Source organism: Drosophila ananassae, chromosome 2L (genome assembly GCF_017639315.1).
Source record: "Drosophila ananassae strain 14024-0371.13 chromosome 2L, ASM1763931v2, whole genome shotgun sequence".
NCBI classification, from domain to species: Eukaryota; Metazoa; Arthropoda; class Insecta; order Diptera; family Drosophilidae; genus Drosophila; species Drosophila ananassae.
The window spans coordinates 20784466-20796997 of NC_057927.1; the positions used below are offsets into that span (position 1 = coordinate 20784466).

The 12532-nt window shown below is 38.8% G+C and overlaps 1 protein-coding gene across 2 annotated transcripts in view; it reads left to right on the forward strand.

The window, feature by feature from the left end:
* Positions 1-12532, forward strand: part of LOC6501566 (protein roadkill) — a 60509-nt gene that overhangs the window by 9018 nt on the left and 38959 nt on the right. The window contains exon 2 of one of the 2 annotated variants that reach the window (XM_032455574.2): positions 446-701. The exons of the other annotated variant lie outside the window; for it this stretch is intronic. Within the exon in view, the coding sequence (XP_032311465.1) occupies positions 688-701 (14 nt within the window). The 5' untranslated portion in view covers positions 446-687. The remainder of the gene's footprint in view (positions 1-445; positions 702-12532) is intronic. 2 annotated transcript variants of the gene reach the window in all.

Genomic DNA, 12532 nt, shown 5'->3' on the forward strand with positions numbered 1-12532 from the left:
GTTTAATTTAGCTTATCACAAAATTCAGCTGATAACTTGAATCATTTTTGATGTTGTTTCAGGCCAGTATCTTTTGTTGTTGGCTTTATTTTTATTTTTTATTTTGATTTGGCATTGAACATTGTACGCTGGTTTTTTCACCCTTCTTTATGGATGTATGTGTGTGTGAGACACATGAGGTTTTTTCTTTTTTTATTCCTTTGTTTGTGTGCGTTTGCCATTTTGATTATTTCGCGTGCAAATATCACGTATACGACGGGTTGTACAGAACTTGGTCATTATATGATCGCACACGTTCCTCTCACAATTGAATGTGATAAAATTTATAACCGAGATACTTGTCTATATTCTGTTTATTTTTCTCTCTAATAACGTTTTTTTGAAGGCGTTGTTTTTAAAGCTCTTTATTCATATAACTAAATAATTCATTTTTTATTCTAATTAGGATTAATTCAAAATGAAAACTATATATTAACCATTAAAACTAAATCTATTTTGTGCCAAAAAAAAAAAACAAAAATAAAATAGTTTATTAAGCATTTGACTTTTAAAGTACAAGTTCAAGTTGGAAAAATTAAAGCGAGAGTTTTGATTTTCCATTTGAGTTCTGTGCGGGAAGTGGTTGAAGAAAAATCTTTCAAAGTGGATACCCTGGCGCTGCCTCTTGGAGGGCTATCTCATGTTAGAATGGCTCTAGCTAGGTAAGAATCAAAGAAGATCATAAGAATTTGATTGTAAGTTAAGATACTTGTCAAAATATAAAATAACTCTATATCCTCTACTACATATCAAGTATACGCACTGTATTACCACAAAATTGTTACCAACTTAATTGTTGGTTAGTTTCTCTGCAATTTCCCTTGGGAATAACAATTTCCCTCAATAAAATTTGTGTCAAACGTGCAAGAACTCAATGTCCTTCACTACATATCAAGCATACGCACTGTATTGCCAATAATTTCCAAATATTTCCCTATATTTTATTGTTATTTACTGAAATTTCCCTTTGAATATCCTTCACTGCATATCTGGCTAGGTAAGAATCAAAGAAAACTATTATAAGTTAAGATACTTGTATTAATAATCTATCTTACTCATAATAGTATCTCATTTCCGTATTCAAAAAATCATTTCAAAAAATCTTCAATTACAATGAGACCTCCAGCTCACTCCCATAAAGTTTGATGATCTTTGGCGATCAATTAGTAATGCCCACGCCGGGCAGCGAAAACTCAATGTCGTCATTAGCAGCGATTACCGTTAAAAGCTATGAAAAATACATCACATAAAAAAAACAACAAAAAAAAAGCGAATAGAGGAAACAATCGAGGAATAATGCAACATTTGATGCACATGTGCGCTCTTACTTGTCTATATATGTGTGTGTGTGTGTGTGTGTATGTGTGTGTGTGTATTGCATTAAAATTCAGGGGCAATGCCGTGCCTAGATGTAATTACCGTTATAGTCAAGTGCAAACCATATGGGAGATAAATATCGCCTGACCCCTCGTTTTCATAAAGTGAAATGAAAATAAGGAAAAAAAAAATTGCAGTTTTTTTTTTTTTGCAATTGGCGTAATTGTAATTGTAGTTGGTAACCTTTAGACATAAAGATTATATATTGTTTACTCTTCAAGGGAGTGGGTGGAAATGGAGTATAGTGGGAGTATAGTATGGTGACCCCAACGGAGTTCACTTTCACCAATTTTCACCGTTTTTTAGAGAGAAAGTAAATGATTTTAAAAAGGGGATGGTTGAAAAATAAATATAAATCTTAAATAGCTATTTACAGTTAACCCTTCAAGCTCTTCAAGTAAAGATCCTAATTCTCTTCCTGTCTCTCTTAGTATCTCTTTTAAGTGATAGTGCAGAGAGGGCGAGGGAGAGGGAGAGGGCTAGAAAGCCTCGTGCTAATTCATTTTAATTCATTTGACCGAAGGTGAATTACCCAGACAATGAGTAAAAAAGAGAGGCAAGAAGGGCACTAATACACAGATACCGTAGCGCCGTAGTAATCTCTCTCTCTCCACCTCCCTGTGACATTGTTTATGTTTTGTTATTGTAACGGTTTATTTATGTAGTTTTTTTTTTTATTTGCATACGAGGAAGTGTATGCAAGCTTTTTGTTGTAATTTGTTGTTTATTTTTTTTCTATTTTGTGCGAAGGTGTTTTCATTTCCACTTTTGCGCCAAAGGCATTTGTAATTACACTTACATGCTATAGTGTACTTTATAGTGTGTGTTTGTGTGTTTTTTTTGTTGTAATCGTGGGTTACAAAAGCCACTTTGTTATTGTTAGTGTACAACGCACATGCTGCTGTTTCAATTTGTGCGATAAGGTCGTTTTGCTCTATGATTTTGCGTAATTACCTTTGATAATATTTCAATGCGAAGACCTTTAAGGAGAGGGCATACATAGGTATGCAGGGGTTATATTTAATTGTTGGTTATTTACTGAAATTTCCGTTGGGAAGAACAATTTCCCTCTTAAGAAAATTCATTTTAAAACTTGAATTGCATAAAATCAAGTATACGCACTGTTTACCATCGCATTTCGAAATATTTCCCTATACGTAATTGTTGGTTATTTACTGAAATTTTCCTAGGGTACAGTAACTTCCCTCTATAAAACAGCATCACGAAAGATCTCAGTATCCTTCACTACATATCAAGTATACGCACTGTATTACCACAAAAATGTCTAAATATTTCCCTATACTTAATTATTGGTTATTTACTGCTATTTCCATTGAAGAACAATTTCCCTCTATTAAATTCATGTCAAAACATAAAGGAACTCAATTTCTCACTACATATCAAGTATACGCACTGTATAACCACAGAAATTTCTAAATATTTCCCTTCACTTTATTGATGTTTTATACACTGCAATTTCCCTTGAGAGGAACAATTTACTTTAATAAAATTCATGCAAGAACTCAATTTCCTTCACTACATATCAAGTATACGCTCTGTATTACCACAAAAATTTCGAAATATTTTCCTATGGCTATTTAGTCATCTTTCCCTTGGGAAGAAAAATTTCCCTCTTTATAAACATGTCAAAACATGCAAGAACTCAATGTCCTTCACTTTATATCAAGTATACGCACTGTATAACCAAAATATTTCTCAATATTTCCCAATATACCCCCAATATTGCTTTTTCGGCATCCAAGGTTCTTGGGGCTTGTCGCTTTTGTGACACTGACTGTGGGTTTGAACCTGTTGAAGAGCTTTTAGGGTTTCATGGTTTTATCATATCAGGCTGGTGGGGTTTTGATATTCGTAGTCTCGAGGGTATGAGGAAATCAATGTGCTGGTCATTGAGAGTGAAGGTTTTTCCCTAATAAGCTAGTCCATATTTTTTCTGGCTACAGTATGTGTGTGTGTGTGTTGGTAGTGTGTGCGTGTGAGACCCTCAAACTTTGTCATTTTGACGTTGACAAATAGAATAAAAAGAGGGTAGCCCCCCAGAGCCACTAACAGAGACGGATAGAGAGAACGAAACACCCTAAAACATTCTCGATCTATATTTATATCGATGACATGATTTCATTTCAATGTTCATGCCACAAAACTCACGATTCCGCGCCCGATAACAATGACACAATTCTGTATCTGTATGGGAGACTCATTTCAGTATCCGTATCTGTATCTGTGTATCTGTATCTGTGTTGCCCGCCAAGCCAGCGAAGCCAGCCAAGCCAGCCAGCCAGCCACCCGCAACGAAACTACAATCATTGACCCTCATGTGTTGGCCTCATGTGTGGGCGTGGGTGTGGGCCTGGGCCTGGGCCTGGGCGTTGCAGGGAAGTTATTGATTCAAAATTTGTTGCTATATTAACCTAATTGGTTAACCACACCACAAGGGTATTATATGATATGGGTCGAGTGGCAGCTTTTAACCCATATTCTGCAGAGGGTGGGGAGATTGCTAGTCTGTTGGTCCCTTTATCATCCCTAATTGGCAGAAAGCATGTGGCATCCATTGGAATTCAATTTTAATTAAAGACCAAGGACCAAGAACTGTTCTGGTCTGTCGTTTTGAATTAAAAAATGGATCGACAGTCGTTCTTCGTTAAAAGATACAATAGCAACTAATCGCAATTACAACATTACAGTCTCCTCAGCAATCGCCCGCAAACATTCGAATGCGAAACAACAAACAGAAATGTTTACAACAAAATGCGGCGAAACAATGCACACACAATGTGGAAAGGAGGTGGAGGCTAAAAGCAAAACAACGCCACTGCCACCGCCGCTGAGCAATTTTTTCAGCGCTGCCCGGCCAAGTCGCAGTTGCAGTTGACTGCGACCGAGATGCGTTGGTGGCGTTCGGCTCTGCCACCACCGCCTTCTGCTTCTGCTTCTGGCCCTGTTTCTGCCTCTGCTCCGATTTAGCCTCGTTACAAACGACCGGCTGTTGGTTTGGAGGTGTCGGCTGTGTTGCCATTTGGGGATTGCAAAAGAAGCTAAAACTTGATTTAAGGGCATTACCTGAAAGTATTGTGTAAAGTATCTTTTATCTGAAAGTTTTAGGCTGTCGCTAATCTTAAGAATTAATATTTCTTTTACGGGATTGTAAGATAAATCAATATCTTTTACGAGTATCAAGCTAAATAACACTGTATTTTATGAGTCTCTTGGGAGTAAGGTTTACCATCATATATAGAACATACCATCATTGATTTTAAAACCAATCTTAAGAATTAAAATTTCTTCTTAAAGGTAGCAAGTGATACTTATGTTATATCTCTTATGAATATCAAGCTAAATAATAACGGTTTATCATCATATACAGCCTTTATAATTAATGATCTTAAAACCAATCTTAAGAGTTAATAATTCTTCTTAAAGGTGGTATTTTACAGGAATATTACAGGAACAAGCTAAAAATCTAAGATAAGGGACTAGCTAAAGATTAATTTAGGATTGGACTTAGACTCGGACTGATTTAAGAAGCAATATTAAGTACAATCTTAAGCACAATATTGGTTTCTTAAAGATTGCAAGATATAATAATAATATGTTCTATGATTTTGAAGCTTAACAAGACATACTACAAGATTGATGATCTTACTGGGTGTAGCTACTAGCTATAACTTCATAAAAGATACTAATTTTAGAATTAATCGTGGGAATTCATATATTTTTTAGATTTGAGGAGATTCTATGAGATATAATATTTACATCTTCCATGAGTATTATTGAGTTTAGTAAGTAGCTTCATATCCTACTAGTATCCTATTAATTTCAAAAGAAATTTACAAGAATCTCTACAGATTGTAAGATATAATATCTTTCATGAATATCAATCTTAAGAAATAAGATATAAGATTATAAAAAGATTCATATAGAGATACTGCTTTTAGAACCATATTCTATAAGATCTATAAGATATTCTATCCTACCTCTCAACTTAAAAGAGAAGAACATCTAGCTATAGAACTGGCTCTGGCTCTTAAATCCGCCAAATGTGGTCACCACTAGGCGTGGCCGCGCCCTCGCCACAGCACGCCAGCTGCGCAGTCGCCCTCGCATGTGGCCACCGAAATCTCTTAGCCCCGAAACAAAAAATTCGAATTCGTCACCAACTTTGGACTTACAGGCCTGCCTGCCGCTGCCGCTGCCGCTGCCGCTGCCGCCAACGCTGACGTCAGCCGAGGCATCGACTGAGCTGCCAGCGTTCTGCGTCAGCGTCAGCGTCAACGTCAACGTGAGCAGCAGCGTCAGCCTCAGTTGTCTCGGCAGCGTGTACTACTTTTGTTTTCATTGAAAACGTTTGCTGTAATGTTTGTGGTGCCGAGTATGCTTGGCTGGCAGCGCAGTCGACGCTGCTCACATGGTCACTGAGCTTTATTCGCTCTCGCTCGCTTGCACTCGCTCTCAGTCTGTCTCTGTCGCTGCCAGCGTCTCAGTTGGCTTTGCTGCTTGGCGTTGCCTCGCTCATTTGTTTTGGGTCGTATTGACCTTCTTAAAAAGTAGGTAACCTCATTTCTCATTTATCGTGTACAACTTACATGCCGCTGTCGATGTCGATGTCGATGCCGATGCCGATGACGCTGCCTCTGCTTCTGCTTCTGCCATAGCTCTGCTCCGGTCTGGGTGGCTCTGCGTATGATGGTGGGGGGCTTGTCTCTTCTCCACCACCACCACCATCACCACCACCACTACCACCAATAACAATAACAACAACAGCATCGCATCATCAGCAAACCACAACCACAGTCAGTGTCAGGCCAAAGAAATCGCACGCATCGCTTTAATTGTTTGGCCAAGATTCTTGGATTATTTTTTTTTTTTTTTTTAGAGGTGGAAGAATTTTTCTGCAAAAAGAATCTACTTTCTAGACTCTAGAGTTGGCTCTAGAGCCAAGTTAATTGGAAAAAACTAAACATTACTTGTTAATAAGATATATTTTTTACTGAAAAAGTAGCAATTGCTACCGGGGTCGAACCCGAGTCTCCTCGAACTGACGTCATAGGAAGGTGGTTCTCATACAAATATTCTTGCACCACCCACCGCACCACCCGCCTAGCAAGGTTGTTAGACTTTTCCGAAGGTGAGGCATAATTCTCGGAATTCGGATTTAAAAAATATGTTTCTGATTTGTTTTATGCTGGGAGGGAGTGGGAGTGGAGGTGCTCTCTGGGAGGCCTATACTCTAAATATTTCTGTAGTTTGCTCTCTAAACTAAACTAAATCCCAAAAACAACTAAAGTGAGGAGAGCAGAGCAGACCTGAGCAGCAGTAGCAGAAGCAGCAGCAGCAGCAGCAGTGAGGTTGTCGTTGGCAGTCTCGTTTACTATTGACACCATTAATGTTGCCCCAATGTAGGTCAATTGCGCGCTAATTGCCCCGCAACTCGCCTTCTGCCGGGGGTCGCCTTCGTTTCTCCTCCTCTCCCCTATCCCTCTCTTTCATAGCTACTCAAAACTGGCAACTGCCGCTGCTGCTGCCGCTGCTGATTGACGCTGCAGTTTGACCTTTTAGGCCGACGGAGCAGGGTTGCCAACCAAAACCAAAATTTTGAGGTCTTTATTGGAGTTTTTAGGACAAAATAAGAATAAGGATCGTTTTATAATTATTACTACTAATTTTAATTTTAATATTTTAATAATTTAATATTTTTAAGCTCAAGAGACAGTCTCTTCCCATGAAATTGTAATATTACGCATACGCCGTGTGAGACAGCTTAGTAACCGCAAAAATAACTCTCAGCTTCTCACTCAGAAATGACTGTTGCTGTTGCTCTGGTTGCTCTGGTTGTTGTTGTGTTTTTTGTTTTTGTGATTTTGGGGCAGTCAGCCCCAAACTCTGACCTAGTTTCCGCTTTTTTGGGCACCGAAAAAAAAAAACTTTTGTTGTACATTTATTTTCTGGCTTTGTGTTTTTTTGCATATTTTATGATTTAATCAAAGAAAATTATACACGCATGCAGAGCCAGAGAGCATCCCAGGGTGTGTGCCCTGGGGAACTGGAATGGTGATGGTACTGGTATGGAGGAATCAGAGGAGCCAACTTCCACGCACACTCACATGGCTGGGGTAATAAAACCGAAACTTGACCCAATTCTGAAAACTGATGCCTCCATTTGCCTCTGCTCCATTTTTTTTTATTTTTTTGCCTTTATTTATTTTTGTCTCTGAAGTGGGGATAGAAGTCTATCCCATAAAGGAAGAAAATATACAAAAATCGATTTATTTTCAAATAATAATAAGTGTTTAAAGGTCTAAGAGACCTTGTTTTCACTCAAGATTTATAAAATGATTTATATTACAATCCTCTAGAACATTAACAGAAGTTTTGTAATTTGATTTCAGCTGTAATTGCGATTGAGAAACATTTGTTGAAGTGGCAGACTGAAGAACTTCAACACATTTGGGAATACTTAACCATAATGCCACTAAAACAGCCTCCACTTTCAAAACAATTAAATGAAATGGAAGTTGATGATTAATAGTTTTTATTGCCACATTTTTAAGAGCACATTATGGTCTAGACTGTAGCAGAATTATGAATCTCTGCTCATCTTTTAAACAATCTTAGGGAGCTAGAAACTCCGATGATAATAAATTCTTAATGTTGATTTTTCCTATTTTCATGAGAGCGTATATCAATCTTTAGATGTTGAAACGCCCCAATGATGTTATTTCCTTCTTCGATCCGCCTCCCTCGATAGCCTCGTTGGCCATGTTTGGCTTCTTCTTTGTAATTTCCATTCGAAGACTACAATTATTTGATTCACTTGAATCGCACCAGATGGTGGAGGCCCCCGCCCTTATCGCCTCTTCTATATATATCTGCTAGTTCTTCTTAGCTTGATTAATGCAATCACCCCCTGTCTCTGCGCTTCTATTTTATTACTACTATTATTACTAGTAGCAAGTAAGCTAGTAAGCTAGTAGCCTGTTGCTAGCCAGAGCTATACCTTTCGCTGTATAATTTACGCGGTTCGATACTTTTTGCCCTTAATTTTCAAGTGGGTAGTATGATTATAATGGAAAGGTAGAATAAATTTCACTTCATATATATTAAAATACAATTTTGTTGCCTACTTTTGGGTGCTTTTCAGGGAGACAGTTTGAAATATAAACAAAAATCGACACATTTGACTGAATTATATGAAATATCATAAAGAACAAGTCTCTTTGAGTTATGATTTAAAAAAAAAACCTTCAAACCTTCCCCCATCTATGTCAACCCCTTTTCGAAATAGGACATTAATGTCTTGCCTTGTTCAGATTCCCTTGGACTGTCTCTGGGTAACCCCACCAGACCCAAATCCAAAGTGAAACCCAGGCAGTACTGGAACTGAAGTGAACTCAACTGAACTGCGAGTGTCGAGCAATGTTCTAACCTTGTGATTCTAGTTGTTGGTTTTTTTGTTTCTTTTTTTTTTTTGGTTGATTGTTGTAGTAATTTTAGTTGTTGTTGGTACCTTTAACCTTTGGTTGGTTAATGCGAACAGCAACCGTCGCTGACGTCGTTTACTCTCGTATCCTTGAGAGCGTCTATCTGAGGGTCATCAACTACAATTTTCGTGAAGCTCTCGTTGCCGTTGCCGTTGGTGTTGTTGTTGGTATGGCAGTGGCTGGTCCGGGTCTCTCGTTTATCATTGGGTCGCTTTTCATGGTCGCCGTCGCCATGGAGCACAAAGGGAGAATACAAAAAAAAAAGTAACAACAAAAATATGACTCCTTGTCGCCAGGAATCTCACCTCCAGGACGCCTCGCATTACTGGGTGTGTCATATTCCCTGGGTTGGCTCCCTGGGCGCCACGTGCATTTAATGATAATTGTATGCCCGCCCTCCCCTTCGCCATTATCTGTAATTGTCCTTGTTCAAATATCGATTTCCATAGCTAGATTAAAAAAGTTATGGCAAAAGATAAAAGTACTATTTAATGGACAATGACATGGCTGTTTCTTTCGTCACAAAATAATCATAGCTCTGACTGAAAAAAAAAAGAGTTTGAAACTCTTAAAATTATTCATAATTTTGTAACTAAACCGAAAAGGATTTTGTCATTCTACGGAAGTTTGGGGGGGGAAATAGTCCAAGTCCAACCCACATACTCCCACAATATGCAAACATACGCACATCAGAGTCCAACACACAGTGGCTAGTGGCAACTGTAACCGTTTCAGGTCAGGGTTTCGAAAAATACACACACGCACACACACCCACTGATAATTATCTGACAATGAGATTTCGGACCCCGGGACAGGCTAACCTAAAAAACATAGATGGGGGAGGTTGGGGTTAATGTAAACTGCATTAATGAAACTGGGTTATAATTGAAATCAATGGACAAACGGACATGCGGACATGCGGACATCTGAACACGAAGCTCAACTGACTAGTCGAACAGACAAGACACTGGATTTCAAAATAAACAATAGATAAATCCGAATCTGAATCCGCATCCGAAAGATACTTACCAGAGAGCCCTACAAGAGTCAATGGTAACAGTGAGACGAAGCGATTTATGAGTGCCTCGGTGAAAACTGACGCAGTCATGGCCGTGGTACAAAAGTGATTGAAAATGAATGTCAAAATTACAGATTCTTTCAATAAAAATAAGAATGTTTTGAGGACAGAGGTTTCCTGTTTAATATTTCTTACTTTTTGAAGTATAAGGCTATTATTACTTTTTAATAATCTTAATTGTTTTTGTCCCACTGTACTGTAGTTTGCCTGTTTCATTCCATTTCGTCTCGGCACGCTTAAACGCTTAACAAATTAAATTCGAGTGGCAGACAGCGGCGGCATTTGCGGCAACAAAGAGCCACAAAGAAGCCAAGCAGCTGTGAAAAAATGAAGAAGCTGAAAGGAAAGACAGAAGAAACACCAGAAGATCGGTCTTCGGTCTTCAGAGAGAAGAGACGACAGCCGCAAAAGAGAAGCCTTCAAATGGCAACGTGCGTGACAAAAATGATGACAGACTTTCAGATACAGTCTCTCGTCCGAGTATCTTAGCTTCCTGCTCTGTGTTCCGTTTGCCATTTTGTTTCGGTCTTAACGTGGCCCTGAAACTACGGAAACGAAACCGTAACGTCGAGGAGGAGACATGCTCTTTAGCTCTTTTAATCATTTTGATGCTGCCTCTTATTGTTGTTGTTGTTGTTGTTGTTGTTGGGCCTCCAATCTCAATGTCTACCGCTTGTAATTTGTATCTTTAAGATACGCGATCCCGACTGCTGTTGATCTTGTTTGTTGTCCGTCCCGTCCTTCTTTTTTTTTTATTTTTTTTGTGGTTGCATCTCTCTACACATCTTCACATTAAAAATTTATGATGTAGCCAAAGAGTTAACTCGCTCACAGGCGTGCCCCATAGCTTCTGTCCATTTGTCAGAGATGTTTGGTTGGCTATTTTCAAGCCAAGTCTATAAGGAGGCTACTAAATGGATAAATAAAAGTATAAAAGTTAGCTTGAAATTTTGACATCACTATTGCGTTTCTTGTTGATCGTCCCTCGATTCTTCTGAGCTTGTGTGTGAGTTTCCGCTTGTTTCCGCTTCATGTCCAAAAGTATCTCAAGAGCAAAAGCGGCTTGCTGCGGCCAAGAGTGTGTGTATCTTGCAGCTACTTAATGTCGTTTCGACTTGTAAGGTCGCTTCTTTCCCCTTCTAGCTTTCTGGCCCCGGCTCTTTTGGCTTCTTAATATGTATAATCTCACTCTGGCGGCCTACCCGCCACATAAACTGCTTTTTATTGTTGCTAATCGCTTCTATTATATCGCATTTGTCTGGTTCTTCAATATCTCTTAGCTCAGATCTCGTGCCCATCGCTTTTCCCCTGATTTGCATCATGACACGGCGCTCAGTTCTCACTAATTACTAGACGGTTTTCCTATCTCTTCTACCTCTTTGTGGTCGTTTTTTAATTTGTATAATAAATCAGTTCTCTGAAGGGGCGAAGTATGAGGGCAGAGCACTTCTTTTTAGCGGAAAAGCGTGAAAATTATGCCATCTAATCTCTGTCGCTTTCACCGGGCCAGAGAAAAGAGAAGGAGAATTCTTGTTAACCGCGCCTATCTCCCCACCTGCATCGCTTGTCGAGAATTTAACACTTTGCTGGCCTGCTGGCCTGTGAAGTTTGATAGTTGTTAGAAAGTATTTGCGTAGCTAACATATTAGAAGATACTACAGCATAAGGAGAAGATACTACAGCTGTAGGGAGAAGTCCTAGCATATTCCTGACATATTCCTGGCATATTCCTGGCATGTTCCTAGCCTTATTCCTTGCACATTCCTAGCTTCTTTTCATCTCCCACCCTTACAATGAAACTATTAAATATAGCCTTTCTCTCAACGCTTTTCGGTCAAACGCCCACCCATGAATCGGCAAAAAAAAAACAACAAAAAGAGTGAAAAGCCCATTGGAAAATGTAATTTGGAAAAACTTGGCTAATCTGCTCAGAGGGAAAATAAAATCGTATTGCAAGTAAAAGTTACGGAAAACTAAAAACTCAACTCAACTCAAACTCATTTCACTTCCTGTTTATCTATAAGATACTTTTACAAATGAGCGCGCCGGCAAAGGCAGCATCGCGCTGTGAATGCAGCTGCCAGATAGCCATGCACATATAATTAACTACACAGCATCTCGTGGATACATATTTGAAAGCGAACCAATGTGAAATTGAAATTGGTCCTTTTCACTAAAAAACACTAAAAAGCGGGAGCGGGGAGAGCACTTGAGACAGCAAAACAGAGTTACTGAGAGAGAAAGAGTGGGAGAAGCGTCGAGTATCTTTCACTCAAATGAAAGTAAAGGAAAGTATCTGTTGCAAGCAGAAAGGGGTGCAGGGGGGAGATCGGCGAAATGAAATCAAATGAAGAAATGAAATGAAATTTGCTTTCAAACAAAAAAGAAACATGAATCAGACGGCGATGAAACGAAAGTAAATGATCACTTATACGCCCCATAAGCCAGAGTACTTTGGATAGAATTCAAATTTGTTATTAAAATTATGATTTATTGAGAGTCTAAAACGGATACTAAAGGTGCAATTGCCTGTTTC